Below are 17,345 nucleotides of genomic sequence, written 5' to 3'. Positions count from 1 at the left end.
AAATTCATATTTTTCAGTCGGTTCTGTTACAAAACGTAAATTGACAGTAATCAGTTATGCTAACCGGTTCGCTGATCTCATAAAATTTCGTGAGACGGTTCTATAGAACCGGTGCGAACCGGCGGAATCCTACCACTGACGCCATACCTATTGAAGGCGATGTACCGAATCGGCCGGTCACCAAACATTCCCAATTGGCAAGGCGTAGGCTAGAAATAAAAAAAATTTTATTTTATGAAAACTGTTTTAATTTTTCTAATTTAACTGTTCGTTTTTACAAACAAAGGCCACCTTAGTCTGGCAAAAAGGTTTGTCTTTTGTGCAGCATACGAGGGTTTTCTATGAAACGAGTTTATGTGCTTTAACAAATACGATTTTTTTTACAAAAACATTCCTATCAGGCCATGATGACTTTCAGGTTCGGCCGATTTAGGCTTTTGAAATCATGCTCAAATTATAGTTCAAACAGTTTTCGGCGGGTTTGGTGTATCACTCGGTAAAAGTAATATCATAATATTTACATGTAGTTTTGGATGGTGGCTTAGTATTACTGCTTCCAATAAGTGCGTCGTTCTTTGTTACGTTGAGTGCAAACACTTCGATGATGTTCGTGATTTTTCAAGATAATACTGATGATGTTTTGTAAATATTGTTAACAAACATGTGTTTTTAGGAACAATACCAGTAAGTTTAACAAGATTTGTCGTTCAACTGGTGTAACGGTAAACAAAATACTAGTTGTTGTTTCAAGAACTTGTATTTTTGCTGACGTTTCGCCCCACGGAACGGTAGGGATTCTTCAGAGCAATGAATGATATTGCGAGCACACAAGCGAAAATGTACAAGCGCAGAACAAAGGCTTTCCGTGAAGAGTTGCGTGTGCTTCTACGGACATACAGGGTCCAATTTTCCCTCGAAATATCGGACATTAGTTACGCACTGTCATAATGTAACACACGCAATTCTTCAGGGAAGCCTTTGTTCGTGTGTATTTATTTTTCGTTATATCCCGCTGCGCTTGAACATTCTCGCTTGTGTGCTTGCAATTTATCATTCATTGCCCTGAAGAATTGCGTTTGTACATTATGACAGTGCGTAACTAATGTCCTATATTTAAAGAGGAAGTCGGACGCAATATGTCCAAAGAAGCACACGCAACTCTTCACGGAAAGCCTTTGTTCTAGTGTAATTATTTTTCTTTTTCTTTATCCCACTGCGGTTGTACATTTTCACTTGTGTGCTCGCAATATACCACTTATTGCTCTAAACTTCTGAAGAAGCCCTACCGTTTTGGTGGGCGAAACGTCAGCAAAAATACAAGTTCTTGAAACAACAACTAGTATTGTGTTTAGCATTGCACCAGTTGAACTACAAATCTTGTTAAATGTGCAAACCTGCAAGACGAAACGCTTGTTCAGTGTTTTGTATTACCAGTAGGTATAATGGTGAAAATAAAGACCCAAATAGACGTAAAAGCCGACATGTTTTATTTTTCAAGCGTTTCGGCAAATGCTTGTACCATCATCAGTGATAATAAGGCCACATCAGTTACACCCGTTTGTATACACACGTGAAAATAAAACACCAGTAAGTTACGTTGATGCAATTTTTGTTAGACAAACGGACTTTTTAAAACGTTTTTTAAAATTTTTAAACTGTTAAAGATACTCCTGTAAATTGAATAAAGAGTTGTAAGTCCGGCCGATTTCGGGCTCACTTTTTTCAACAAACAGGCCCGATTTGGGCTTGACTTTTAATTCCCTAATTTTCACGAAATAAAAATACGTGTAGCCTAGTGGCTAGTTTCTGGACCTAAACTAATACCCAAACAACCCTAAACGTCCCACTTTATCCATGGTTGATTCATTTTTATTTTTGTATTGTGTATGTGTTCTATATTCTATTCTGAACAGTCATACTTTTCGCAGGCTATCATGTATAGACCTGTCCATCAAACGTTTGGGCCTAAACAGGGTTCTCAAAAACAATTCAGGTTCCGGCCGGGCTTAGGGCTTGTACTTTCGGGTTCGGGTCGCCAATTCAGATTGGTTTCGCTTTCGCTTTCGCTTTTCTAAATGTCATTTTAAAATGCCTAAATGTTAAAGCTTTTTTCCGCCTTACATAAATGACAAAACATGTTGATAAAACACAGCACAGGTCAAACGGAAAACGTCTTTCTCTTTACGGGCACACTCCTTACAACGTTAAACATTTTGCAACGTTTCTCACGTATTCCGTCATACACATGCCTCACGATATTCCAAATCTGCGCAGCTACCAACACAACGTACGTGCTCTTCGTCACATTTGCCTTTTTCTCCCGTTACTCGCTGGCGCATAAATACTCTTGCAGCAAAGTCAGTTTGCAGCAAAGTCAACAGATGCAAGAGAGGAAGAGCACAGGATGAAAAGTCCTAGAGAAAACCGCAAAAGTTCCAAGTCCGTGAATTTAACCACGAACATTGGCTGAAGTGTTAAGTGCGATTAATATTGACTTAGCGAGCAATAAGTACAAGCGGCGCCACAGTAAAACGTGACGAAGAGTTAAGTTTGAAATTTTAATTTCTGTGGGGTTTTTTTCTGAAACAATTTTGGCGATAAATAAAAAAAAGTATGCATTTTTTAGGCTTATGAACGGGTAACATGGACATCTAACCGTTTCAGGCGAAGAATAGCGAGTACAGTTATAGTACTAATTATTAATAAATGAAAGGCAAAAATATACAAGTCGTGCACAAACTACTCGTTCTGCGAGTTGTGGCTATAGGCACCCGGGGCGTTAGCTGACTAAGTGTGGGGGTGTAAACGATAAAAAATTCACTTGTTTCTTGGCATGAATAATTCATAACATGACGGGTTATATGTCCCTGATGATTCGTTGTATTGGAAAAATCCATTCTGGCTCTTTTAACCTATTTTGACATTTAGTACTTAAGTAAACTTCGGATAAGGCGGATTCGGACAAAATTTGAGGTACTATAGATTTGTGAGGTGGAAAGACTTAACCTAATCGATATCGGTTCATCCGGATCTTCGCATAATACGGACAATTTTTTGGATCCAAACGGGTCCGGATTAACCAAAGTTTATTGTATTATTATGTAATTTTATATGTCACAGAAGCGATAAATAACAAACAATCACATTTTTTGTAAAAAACATTTAACACACATCATATCTAAACATGCAACCATCATCAGTTACTCTATTCAACCTATTCGTCTTTTGGATTGGAACAGTGGAATGCAGAAGGTTAAGAGATAGAGGTACGTAAAAAACAATGCGTATGAAACTTTGCGTAATCTGATGGAAGAGTAAAATGGAAAACGCAAACCCAGGTACTAAGTCAGTTCAGACCCAGAAAGACGAGTGGCATAGTACAACCCGCTTTTAAGAAGTATTTGACGGGTCAACACTTACGCCCTGGGCGTAAAAGTTATTTGGAACAAATCAAATACCCGTTGTTTGGCCGATTAACGTTACAAATCACGCAGGGTTTGTGAAATTAAAATTCCAATGGAAAACCATAAATTTTGTTTCAATATTTATTTTTTTATTCCGAAATACCTGAACTGTTTGCTTAAATTCAAACGCTGCATCTTTAAATCGAAACGACCCAAATTACAAGCATGATCAACCGGCTAGTTTGTTGTCCCAATAATTTGTACGCAACATTACCGCGAAAAGTCTTCGAAACTGAAACCAGGAGGCAAATTTACCTGTAGGGAGCAGGACGCTGCGATGTCTCGACAAAAAATGATTAGGTTGGCGTCATTTCCCGCTCAATAGGGACAATTTTTATTTCGAGCGCCTTCGGTTTTTTGTATCACGCGATATAAGCTGTTCTAATTAAGTGATATGGCTTCTAATTACTTCTTATTAAATGCCAGAAGCCTAAAAATAATAAGTGTTTGTTTTTAAAGCAAATTTATTAAAATATATAGTCATTCATCGGTATCAACTTAATTGATATAGAATCGATAAGGATACATGACTTGTTGATTTAAAAAAAAATGAATCAATAAGCATAAGGTTCATTGTAGTCTTCATCCACCAAGCAATGAGCTGGTTAAAGTTTAAATAGATTGTATTTGTTTAAAGGTTCAAATTTGATCGACAGAGAGGCACCAGAATGGGATTATACGTCATCTAGATCACGTGAGTAAAGTTGGAAAATGTTGGGTCATGTATAACTTGCATCGTATTTTTCTGACATAGAACACAATAGCCATCTTCAAAAATGCTAAAAGTCGACCACAATAAAAAAAAGTCGTCGTGTGGTTCAGAAACACTTACAGAATATTATTTTTTCGGAAATCGTATTTGAAATGCATAGAAAGTTTACGTAATTTTTGCAGATTTTGCACCAGAAGAATGGCAGGTACTTTATCCGAAATGTGGACGCGCTGAAACACAATCACCAATCGATATAAAAACGTCGTCTCCCCCAAATAACGGTTTAAGTCCACACGTTTGCGATGGTTGGACGGCAGCGAAATCGTTTCAGAGATGGGAAATAAAAAACACAGGAAGATACAGTGAGTTAGTCCCTATATTTACAAATTCGGTTTATGGAATACAATTTAAGAGCCGACGTGAAAACATTCGGGGGATGCGCAATCGGGCTAAAATAAAACGTGCACTGTTCAAAATTACACGGTGAGATTTTATTTTGACATCAGTTTCGGTCCATTGTTCCGAGCCGGGCTTGGCGGGTCGGACCGGATTCAGATTTCAGTGTGGACGAAACAGGCTTAATTTGACCATGACACAACACCACAACTGTGTGGGAGTTTCTCTTTGTAACGTAACTCTTGGGCCCAATACGGCTTAATTTCAACAAAACCCCGGTTTCAGGCTTGTACATTCAAGTTTTTGTCGGGCGCCAGTTTAAAGCCAGCTTAGAACCCAAAAAATAATTTCCTAGCCGTTACGGGGCCTATATTGCGGAACACAATCTCATGTAACGTTGTAATGTTATCCGACAATGATCGAAGGGACATATACAGGCTGCTTTACGATCGAAATGAACCATTTTCCTTACTGTAAATTTGCCAATCGAAATTATGCGATGCAAATTTAAGGAGAAAACACTAAACGCTTTTTTTGGACCGGTAAATACATTTGACAGACTTATATAGAACGTAACCGCAACCGCGAACGATTTCAAATTAAAATGCAGTTTTACATTTTACACATACGTACATATACACAGTGCTTACATAAACGTCGACATAGGATGCAATAGCCAGGCAAAATATAATTGCCAAAAGTAATATGCTAAATTCATATCATGCTTTTCGTATGTAGAGTTAGTAAGTTACTAATTTACAAACTTTAAATCATACAGTTACGATGTGGCCAGTGCCGAAACGATCAGTTTATACGTTCACAAGATCTGCATGGGGAAGAGCTGAGAGATTGTTTGTCGACTTCGTGCATTTTAAATGGGGTGGCCGCCATAGGGGAGGCTCGGAGCATACAATCAACAAGCATCGCTACGCAGCAGAGGTCAGTTGAAGTCAGAAAGGTCAAAACTTATTGCTGGACCATAAGCAAAATTTAAAGTTGGTGTTTAAACAAACCAATTATGGTAATATTATATTTCGGGAATTCAGATTAACAATAGAAAATATATTTTTTTGTATGGGTTCCTAACCTAATTTGGTCGTAACATTTTGTCAAAAATTAGAAAATAAATACAAAAAAATCAATAAACATTTCAGTAAAAGTCTTTTAAAAGCGAACATTGTTGCATAGGTCCTAAAATGTAAGCATCGTTTTGATTAGAATAAATGTTCTTAACTTTGTTTGGCATCCGAAATTGAAGTCTTGACTTTGCCTTACAGTCTGGTTAACTTCCCAGTGAATCTTATATTCAAACAAACTTATAAAATTTGCTTACTACAGCATAAAACTAATTATATTCATGAAAGTATGTGTGGCTGTGACATATATTTTTCCGTTGACTTCAGAAATTCCCACCAAATAAATTTTTAACGCTTGTTTTAAATGGTTGAATTTTTAACGATTTTCAAAGCCGTCACATGACAAGCTCAAAAAGCAGGGCAAGGTGCCTAGTTTATAAATAGCTGATGGTGTCGGCTTTCGTTTTATACTTGCGGTCAGAAACCAAAATCCGCGCACTAGAGCCCACCGCTCTATATTTACTATACAAGTAACTCTGTTGTTCTAGATGCAAGTATTTCACCACCAAAGCCGATCCCGTGGTCAACGACATGCATTGGCTTTCCTGATTAAGGTAAAAATGGCTAATAAAACTGGCAAAATAAAAAATGCTCAGCTTCTAGACCTTAAGGGTCCAATGGACGTATTTGCGGCCGTTAGTAAAATAATGTCTGATTTGATTTTTCTGATTTTCAAATAGTCGTGCATTGGTTTAAAGAAAAATCGAAATTAAACAGTAAAAAATAACTTACAAATTAACATGAAGTTGAATTATTTTTTGGATTTTTGCAGGAAAGATCATCATCAACGAACGAACACTGGACTGATCTACTCAACAGTTTTGCTCCAGTGATTGACCATGTTGGTTCCAATAAACGCGCAAACAAGGATGGTGATCTTTTAAACAAGTTCGTTGAAATTTAACTTATATGTTGTAGTTCATTTTATGTCATTTTATAAAATTTCACTACATGACATACGGTATAAGTTTGTTTTAGCAATTTTTGTTGCAATTAAACACACCAAATTTTTGTTTTAAACCTGGTTCCAAAGATATTTCAATTCTTCCAATCAGTAATTCAATTTTTAGAACTTAAATCACCAGCAATAAGATGGGCAAGTTTAGCCTGTTGTAAACGGCTCGTAACAAATCTACAAAACAGATCGGTGTATTAGCGCAGACGACCAAAAAACGTATACGACGTGACTATTTTTTTCCCCTTTACTGACATGGCACTCGTTGTTTACCACACAGCCATGCCAGCCACCGCAAATTAGATATGACATCGTAAGCCTGGAAACACCCATCTCGCATCGGTGTGTTTAGGATTAGGACGAACTTTCCAACTAAGTTCAATTCGGAAGAATTTTCTACCTTTCGTTTTTTTACCATGAACGTGCCGAGTGCCATGATTTTGAGCAAAACACCGCATAGTGATTCAATGTTATTGCCCATACTCGGAAAACGGTGACTCGGAAAACGGTGACAAGTGACTGTTGGACCCTGTTTACGATTTCTGGGAGTTTTTGGGCCGACGCAAAACAAAAACGAACTCATCTACATAAAACTTCACCACAAGGTTCATTTTTTGTGAAAATGATGCAAAAACGTTGGTAACTGTTACCACAGGTGTAATCCGAAAAACCCTTCTCCGTTTTTTTTGTCTGCAAATTACGTGCATGTAACCTCAGGAATTTTGTAGCAATGGCTTATGTCACGTAATGACTCATGTTTGCGCTTAATGACATCGCGATGCTCCGATAGACGATCTCAGAGGGCGCCAGCTACACTTTATTTTTCGTAAACACACTACAAGATGGAACCATGGCGTCAAAACAACAAAGATATATTTTAGCAAACTCAAACAGAATTAAACTACGCAGCATAGTATGGAAGTAGCAACGTGTTTAGAACGCTAGTAAAACAAATCAATTGAAATACAACGAAGGTTGAAAATTTTTTATCAACATTGCGACAAATTGGTTCAAATTTATTAAAACATCAACTCATTCAATCTTATGAATTCAATATATATATTTCACCCTTTATCTTATTCAAATAGAATCAAAATTGCGACTTTTGAAAGGCGAACCCGAACCCAATAGTAAAAGCCAAAAACCTGGCCCGAACCCAAAATTTTGTTATGTAGGGTCCGAAATTTAGGTGAAATTATGACACAAAAGTGACCTAGTGTAAAGATAGGATTCAAAAACGTGTTATTCAAACTAAAGCCCAAACCTGACTCAAAAGATCGGAGCCGACTCATAACTGTAAGATGACCTCACCTCCTGAAATTTCTCGAAAGCGCAAGAACTCGGATCACACACAGTGATTTGTCATAAATCCCTTTGTGAAATGTGAGATAAACATTTTGCGCAATATCAAACAATAAGGTTAAGGTCAAATCTAAGCTTTTCATGCAGCGTGAATGTAAAGTAAATAAGCTGTAACAAACCACACAGAATAGTACTCTGTCATTCCGAACATCCCAAATATTCGAAACATCTACATTGAACAAATAAACTTAACCTATAAATTCTATGCACTTTAAACATTTTACATTCTTTTCCGCAGATTGTTGAAAGATTCAAGCATGCGCGGTCCAAGCGAGAGCCACGTTCGCACACGAGCCGTTCAATACGATGGTTCGTTGACCATTCCACCTTGCTCCACAAACATCCTATGGACTGTTTTTATAACTCCAATTGAACTTAGCACGCATCAGGTAAGCCCAGTTTAATCCCCTTTTTTGAGTTAAGTTGAGTTTATTTCGCTTGGTGAAAGAACACATAGTGACAAAGTTGCACTGAACCATCACCAAGCCGGAACTAGTTGCGCAACGTTGAAACGTTATGCTGGAGTACAAAACAACAAAGGGGACCACCACCGGATATGGGATAGATCAAATGTATAAATCGAATCCTTCACAACAGATTAAATGTAAATGCAATCTGCGCAGTACAAGTCTTATTTAAAAGACGAAAAGGCCGCTTATGTTCCAAAATGTGATAATACTTGATGTAATAAGGAAGACATTTATACACCGTTCACCCGTACATAGAATTAGAAATGCATTTTTTGTTTTTGTTCTTGTAACCTTATGGAACGTAACATGTTAGAGAGAAAAATAGTTTCACCAATTTCTAAACGAAATCCAATTTATTGCATTAATGGTGATATGGCATTGTCAGACGACCATAGTGATATCAAAGTATGTTTCTTTTCATAAACCATCCACGCCTGGTTAAAAGCTAAATTGTTTGTTTAGATTTAAGTTTGATTGTACCCCAACCCTATAGATAAGAAGAAAATTGTCTAACTTACGCAAATTACTAAAAACGGTTTGACGGTTTCTTATTGACGTCAGATAATAGGTTTGACCGTATCAAGCGATAAAAATATCACAAACTTGATTTATCGTGTAGGCGTAAACGGCAGGAATAATTGCCTTTTCAGTACCGTCCTACGTATTTCCCTTACTTAAAAGCTTTGGGATCTAAAATAGTTTCAAACTGTTTCGTTAAATGTTTTTTTTCCAATGTTTAAACACAAATGTTCTTATTTCGTACCTAAACGACAAAAAAACAAACTTTTTTTGTGAATGCCCTTTGGCGAAAAAATACTTTGAGTTTAAAAAATACAGATATTGTTACAACGATTTCATACGCCCAGCAAAAAAATGCGCTATTTGTGTTGTTGTGTAACGAAAGAGTTCCTTCTAAAATTTCAAAGACAAAAACTGGAACTTAATTGCGGTTAAAGCGCTTAAAAGGAAGAAACTGGCAGCGAGTTTTGGCGGAAATAACAAATTTTGCCATCATACACTTAACCACTGCAAACACTTACAATACTTGGCATACGAAGTACAACGTGTATGTTGAAAAATATTGCCCTAAGAGGTTATACGGGCCTCTTATGTATGTTTTCCATCTAAACACCTGATAGCACACATGATTCATCAATTGTTTTAGCCGGTTCTCAGCTAACGTCATATTGCTCGTTAAGGCAAACTACTTGACGCTCATAAAAGGAGTTGCGAGCTAGCTTTGTGCGATTAAGTGCAGCAATTCGACTAAAAACTGTTCCTAAAATTTAACTTGTATTGAAAAAATACATTTTTTGTACATTGCAAAAAAAAATCACCGTTCCAAGCTAGTTATCAATAAGCTTTTAAAGTATTTCCGTAAATGTAAATGATAGTTTATTAAGCATTACCAAGATGTTCGATTTTGTTGACAGCTTCGATATCTGCGCATGGTGCAAAATGAAAACGGAACAGAGATTGAATGCAATGCGAGACCAATACAACACAACACGAGTCCTCAATTCTATGTTGAAAGATCGGATGCGAAATAACAACGCGAAAAGAACCATGCATACACCGCACTGTCTTCCAAATTGATTCATACTTTTTCCTGGTCGTTTTGGAAGTGGTCGAAAAGCACGATATGCCCTTTAGGGTTCTGCCCTAAAGCGTTTATACCGCCCAAGGAAAACACAAATAACCTTTCAACTGGTTTCGTATTCGTATCAAGGACCATCTGGACAAAATGTCAAAGCAAATGCTAGTGTAGTAGATTATTTGTCTTATGAAGCAAACAAACGCCCAAACAGTAAATCGAAATGTAGTAGTAATGAAATTGCAACGTGACAATCTTGATTGCTTTTCAGTTTAAATGCTAAAAATATTTTTTGTTTTTACAAATTTTATAAGCTTTGTGTTTTGTTTCGCTGCAATTCCAATATCCAACACCTTTCAAAGTGCAATGCCTGTACGGTTACGCCCAAATACTTTTTTGACTGGCCGCTTGTTTGAGTCCCCGAATGCAGTATTCTACTTTTTCGTTTACTTAACTTGGTCATTGTCACATTCCAGGTATTGAGTCACAGCGTGAATGGTACGACCTTAAGTCCCATAGTTTACTTTGCAGCAACATTCAACACTTTCTGTGTGTTTTGGTTCAATGCAACGGTATTACAAGCTGTGAGTCACCGGTGACTTGAGGCATATAAATTCCTTGATCGGTGCCAAAAAATGAATCAAATATAACATTACCATTTCCAAGAAAATTAAGCATTGCCCCCCCAGTTTTTAGTGAACCATCACTGTGGCTGTTTAACCCACTTTTTTAAATAAAAATAATAAGATTTTACGAATTGATTGTGATTAATCATATATGTTTTGCACAAAAGTTTATTTTGTTCTGATTTGCCATTTGACATTTTCGTCACTTCTAACCAATCGCGATTGTTTACAAGTGGTAATCAGATGTGCAATGAATCATATTTCACCGAAAAACTCGGAGAGGTCTTTAATTTCTAGTTAAAAACTTTTTCATGCGAAGAAGACAGGTTCAATGTCCCCCTGTAGACAGAGTTTTTCTGCCTGTGAATCTAAGATTATTTCCAATTCTTACAATTTCCTAGAATAAGAAAACCCTTTGGCACATTCTAAAGATAATGAGCTCAATCTTGCCACGTTTTGTAAATAAAGTTTGAAACATAATACCGGTGTTAAGAATCCAATTTACTGAAACAGAAATAACACTAATACCCTTACCGCCCACTTTGACACAAATGTCTAAAAATACGAAGCAGCCTTTCGCCCACGGTTGCAATTTTTGTCTAAAAATACGAAGCAGCCTTTTCGCCCACGGTTGCAATTTTTGTCTACAAATACGAAGCACCCCACAAACGCAATGCATGACCTGGAATATGCACCGCCTACGTCTATATTTAAAACACCAAGATGTGGGCGTTACCACTAAATTTTTAAAGCCCTGCAATTAACTAATCATTGTTCATAATGTACTGTGCTTTTGTTTGCCGTAAATGTAGCATGGAATCCAATTTTAAACATCGAATTTTTTGACATGTCCTTAACGTGCGTTAGTTTTCATATGATTTTTACTCGGGGTCGATTGCTGGCTTGATAATATTGTGATATTTTTTGTGTACATGTGTCGCTTTTTCAAATTGAAACGCTGTCAACATTGTCTTTCCTGTAAGTTACAAAGCCTGTGTTTTGTTTGTGAAACACTGTGGCCCGTTGGTCTATATTTATATTTGTTCAGCGCAGACGCCTATATTTGGTCAGCCCACACGCTTGGCTGTCAGACTGTGGTTGTAGTTAAATTTCTCTTGCTCATTCTGTAAACACCATTATGGGCTTAAAGCCATTAAGGAAACCGCAAAAGGCCACAAGGCGGTTTTTCGAATACAGAACCCTCCTTAAAACAGTAGATAACCCGTATCATAAAGCCAATCATTCCGTTTACTAACAAAAAAGTTTTGTACTGTATTTTAAAATACTTTGTTGAGAAAAACACCTTTAGTTGTGGATTGTTCAAGAAAACGCAATCCGCACACGAATGTGAAGTTTTGTTCAAGTATTGTGCCTTGTGACGTGTTCCATGCGTCACAATCGTGTGTATTGGCGTGCAATGACGTTTGCTTGCGGACGACCTGACCTTTCTGTATTTATTAAAATCCAATAAACATGAAAAAAATTGAAAAACCAGTAAAACTGAAACTTTCTTTCGAGTTTAACATAGCCGGAGCATAGTTATATTATAATTGGAACAAAGCCGAAGTTGAAAAATTCTTGATGGTGAATGGAAATGAGATTTAACGCTTAACTCGAAGGATAGTGGTGTTTAACATATGATACACCGAACATTCGGCAAACTTGTTCGGCAGAATCAGCGATTTTAATGAAAATTTAGTTTCAAAATTGTATTTATGTCAAAACCAGGCACTGGCCGCCTGTTTGAGTCCCCGAATGCAGTATTCTACTTTTTCGTTTACTTAACTTGGTCATTGTCACATTCCAGGTATTGAGTCACAGCGTGAATGGTACGACCTTAAGTCCCATAGTTTACTTTGCAGCAACATTCAACACTTTCTGTGTGTTTTGGTTCAATGCAACGGTATTACAAGCTCTGAGTCACCGGTGACTTGAGGCATATAAATTCCTTGATCGGTGCCAAAAAATGAATCAAATATAACATTACCATTTCCAAGAAAATTAAGCATTGCCCCCCCAGTTTTTAGTGAACCATCACTGTGGCTGTTTAACCCACTTTTTTAAATAAAAAAACACGAGATTTTACGAATTGATTGTGATTAATTACCTGTTTTGCACAAAAGTTTATTTTGTTCTGATTTGCCATTTGACATTTTCGTCACTTCTAACCAATCGCGATTGTTTACAAGTGGTAATCAGATGTGCAATGAATCATATTTCACCGAAAAACTCGGAGAGGTCTTTAATTTCTAGTTAAAAACTTTTTCATGCGAAGAAGACAGGTTCAATGTCCCCCTGTAGACAGAGTTTTTCTGCCTGTGAATCTAAGATTATTTCCAATTCTTACAATTTCCTAGAATAAGAAAACCCTTTGGCACATTCTAAAGATAATGAGCTCAATCTTGCCACGTTTTGTAAATAAAGTTTGAAACATAATACCGGTGTTAAGAATCCAATTTACTGAAACAGAAATTCTAAACACTAATACCCTTACCGCCCTCTTTGACACTAATGTCTAAACATACGAAGCAGCCTTTCGCCCACGGTTGCAATTTTTGTCTAAAAATACGAAGCAGCCTTTTCGCCCACGGTTGCAATTTTTGTCTACAAATACGAAGCACCCCACAAACGCAATGCATGACCTGGAATATGCACCGCCTACGTCTATATTTAAAACACCAAGATGTGGGCGTTACCACTAAATTTTTAAAGCCCTGCAATTAACTAATCATTGTGCATAATGTACTGTGCTTTTGTTTGCCGTAAATGTAGCATGGAATCCAATTTTAAACATCGAGTTTTTTGACATGCCCTTGCGTTAGTTTTCATATGATTTTTACCCGGGGTCGATTGCTGGCTTGATAATATTGTGATATTTTTTGTGTACATGTGTCGCTTTTTCAAATTTAAACGCTGTCAACATTGTCTTTCCTGTAAGTTACAAAGCCTGTGTTTTGTTTGTGAAACACTGTGGCCCGTTGGTCTATATTTATATTTGTTCAGCCCAGACGCCTATATTTGGTCAACCCACACGCTTGGCTGTCAGACTGTGGTTGTAGTTAAATATCTCTTGCTCATTCTGTAAACACCATTATGGGCTTAAAGCCATTAAGGAAACCGCAAAAGGCCACAAGGCGGTTTTTCGAATACAGAACCCTCCTTAAAACAGCAGATAACCCGTATCATAAAGCCAATCATTCCGTTTACTAACAAAAAAGTTTTGTACTGTATTTTAAAATACTTTGTTGAGAAAAACACCTTTAGTTGTGGATTGTTCAAGAAAACGCAATCCGCACAAGAATGTGAAGTTTTGTTCAAGTATTGTGCCTTGTGACGTGTTCCATGCGTCACAATCGTGTGTATTGGCGTGCAATGACGATCGTGTGTATTGGCGTGCAATGACGTGAATGAGATTTAACGCTTAACACGAAGGATAGTGATGTTTAACTAGTGATACACCGAACATTCGGTAAACTTGTTCGGCCGAATCAGCGATTTTAATGAAAATTTAGTTTCAAAATTGTATTTATGTCAAAACCAGGCACACGATCTCAAATGACGCCAAATGATTCGGTTGATTCGGCAGAATTGATTCGACAAACGTTTCAAATAATTTCAATGAAAAAGGTTTGTAGTGATGTAAACACTATGTAAAACATCACTGAATAGCATCGTTGTATAAAAGGTTAAGCGTCCAGGCGAGGTTAAACGTCAAAAAAGTTTTTTTTTTCACTCAAACAATTTAACAGTATAAAGTATAAACATCGCTCACATTAATAATATGTTTTTGGTTCAATCTTTAGTTGACCTTTTTGTTCAGTTTGTTCAGTAGTATTCAGTAGTACGAATGATTGTTGGCGAACTTTGCACAGGGCGGCATTTCAAATTACGTTTACATAAATGTAAGTGAAACGACAGGCATAATAATGTATTTTGAACTTTGCTTTGTAAATTTGAAACTGAGCGTTAGGAAAAATACGTTTTTGTTTGATAAAGGTCTGGTGCCAAGGGAGAAATAACGGGGATTCGCCCACATTTCGAATAACGTTTCTTTACACTTAGCTGACGTTCAAGATGATAGCAAAGTAATATACAACTTATAACGTCCACTTTCCGACTACAGCTCTTAAAACATGGAAAAAATTTGGTGACAAAATCCTAAATGGAGAATGGCCAAAATGATTTGACCGACTTTTTGTATAAGTGCTCTAGAATATTTCCCTTTTAAATTGTCTCGTCGATGTCTGTCTGGATGTTCTGGCGAACAAATTCCACCTACTTGTCTCATACAAGTGGCACCCAGAGTGTCTGAATAAGATGTCAGAACGTCCTAAGTCTAATGACGAATATAACGGCCCAAGTACGCACAACGCGACGTGTTTATATGCCGCAAGAATGACATCGAATACACGTTAAGAGTTCCTCATTGATTGAATAATAAAGCATATCGCTGTTTACGTTTTCTTATGCCGTTATATTCGTCATTAGACTGAACAGACCCGTGTAGTTTTCCAAAGAACGTCAACGTTACTTCGAAAAACGGTAACCAATCGAATATTCGTGCCTACATGGTCGCCTCCATGACAAAATATCAAGAGGGAGGCAAAGACTGCAATATGAAGATCAAGATAAACATGCAGTGAATGATACATCATTCGAGGAGATAAATAAATGCTGCTCGAGTCGACTGAAATGGAAAGAAATCAGGACAACGTGTAACAGATGACAAGCAGATGACACATACATAAATTATTTTCACATATGTTATACCACACATTTCCGGCATTTTGTTACACATGTGTCTCACTAACAAATGTCGGTTTATTGTTTCCTGCTTTTAGCCAGTGCGTCGTATAATAAACTTCACCAATCTAAGGAGAAAGTATTTGATGATTCTATTAATAATACTCTTCCCATCATTATGCAATATGTAATGCAGGGAGTCTGTTTTTTATGGGTGGTCCACAGGACACCTTTTATGTTTGGCGATAAACTACAAATGATCGCATATAGTTTGTTGAACATTCACCACCAATAAATTTCATTACAATAGTTAAAATACTAAAAAAATAACCATATAACCCCAAACCAATTTAAAAAAATAAAAACATTTCACAATCAGCCCGTTTCAGGGAAACTTATTGAGGTGTAAATGTAATTCAAACAACATACAGTAAATGTCAACACGTTTACTGCGGAAAAAATGTGCTTTCGTACATTGTTTAACAACATACTTGTTCTCTGATCAACAATGAATTATCCAGTTTTACATTTATTGCGCCTTATTCAAATAGAATTAAACACTTAACTCGTGTAAAGTCGTAATGTGGTTAACAAGACGGGACCGCTTATTTCGTTGGTGTAACGAGGATTCGGGTCCAATGCGTTACCTCATTATTTTCAGACTATGTTTAGTCTGCCCGAAAGACGGAAGCCACACAGCTTGAATAATGAGGTCGTCAGCAACGGTCTAATATAATGTAAACATTACGACAGACTGATGACTGTACTTTCAATCTTGAATCGTAAAATCACTATAAAACAGATCAAGTATGTCAATGGGAACATTTTATTGCTTATAGCTTGTTCGGTGAACGTAAATTCCAATGACTAAACCTAATGACATTGATATGACGCAAGCATCTCCGTTTTACTTTTACGAAAAGCGTCACAACCTGTGTGTAAAGTAAAAAAAAAACGTTTTGTATTTTTACCTTAGACATAGCAAAATTCCATTGCATATTTCGCATCTTCAAATAGCACAGAAGAGATAAACAAAGTTACCATCTAATAAAGTTGAAAGGTCAGCCAACGTTAAAATACTTCACCAGAGCAGAACTGAAACATGGCCTCGCCTCTTTTCGACCATCACATGCCAACAGTAAACACTTTGTTCAAATGAACTTGAGTGTTAGTGCCCAAGCGCACAGAAATTCAAAACAAAATGGCAGAGTTTTATTTCAGAAAAAGCCGAAATCATGGCATTTGTTTTTGCGCACGTACTTGAGACACGTCAACAATATTTTATGAGAAACGAAGAAAAAAAAACAGCATCAAATTTCCTCAACATAATTCAATCATGAAATTTTAGGGTTGATTAGGCAAATACGCATCTTGATTACTGATCCGTCTGACAAACGATAAGGTCATTGAAACTAATTTTCCTTTTACTTTTTTAGGTCTTAAAAACAAAGTTTAGCCAGTGTGTTGCTGTCTTGGCTACATAATCGTGAGAGTTTTTGATAGTCATGTTACATTTTTCCTGGAACGTTTTTCACTAAATACATTGGTCAATATTTTCCTGTTTTATCCAGGGTAACAACGTGTGTTATTTCTATGCTTCACTGTCACGATTTAGCAGTTACACGTAAGCATGAACAATTTAAAGGGGGTTTTCAATTTAAATTTGCGTCATTACGGACGCCGTGCGTGTTTAAAGTTTAGAGAAAAAAAAAGAAAAAAAAAACTATTAGTGTCTATTGGGGTTTTTCAAAACGTGCAGCAAAACTGTGCAGCAAACAAGTGCGAGGAAACCAAGCGATTTACCCCAAGTCGTGACGCACCGGTAAAAACATCATAAATCACTCAACCGTTTACCTATACGTCACATTACTTGTCGTGTCATCGCAC

The 17,345-nt window shown here is 36.9% G+C and overlaps 1 protein-coding gene across 1 annotated transcript; it reads left to right on the top strand.

Annotated features, from left to right (window-relative positions):
• Window positions 1–3,128: 3,128 nt before the first annotated feature.
• LOC145205639 (carbonic anhydrase 1-like) lies at window positions 3,129–12,131 on the top strand. Its single transcript, XM_080078370.1, has 8 exons — window positions 3,129–3,266; window positions 4,102–4,158; window positions 4,359–4,538; window positions 5,351–5,511; window positions 6,197–6,262; window positions 6,481–6,596; window positions 8,264–8,414; window positions 9,929–12,131. Exons 1-8 carry the CDS (start codon window positions 3,185–3,187, stop codon window positions 10,043–10,045), a joined length of 930 nt encoding a protein of 309 aa, XP_079934496.1. The 5' UTR covers window positions 3,129–3,184; the 3' UTR covers window positions 10,046–12,131.
• Window positions 12,132–17,345: the final 5,214 nt, after the last annotated feature.

Source organism: Phallusia mammillata, chromosome 8 (genome assembly GCF_965637545.1).
Source record: "Phallusia mammillata chromosome 8, kaPhaMamm4.hap1.1, whole genome shotgun sequence".
Taxonomy (NCBI): Eukaryota; Metazoa; Chordata; class Ascidiacea; order Phlebobranchia; family Ascidiidae; genus Phallusia; species Phallusia mammillata.
Note: the sequence above shows the minus strand (reverse complement) of the source record. Positions and strands in the feature narration are given on the sequence as shown.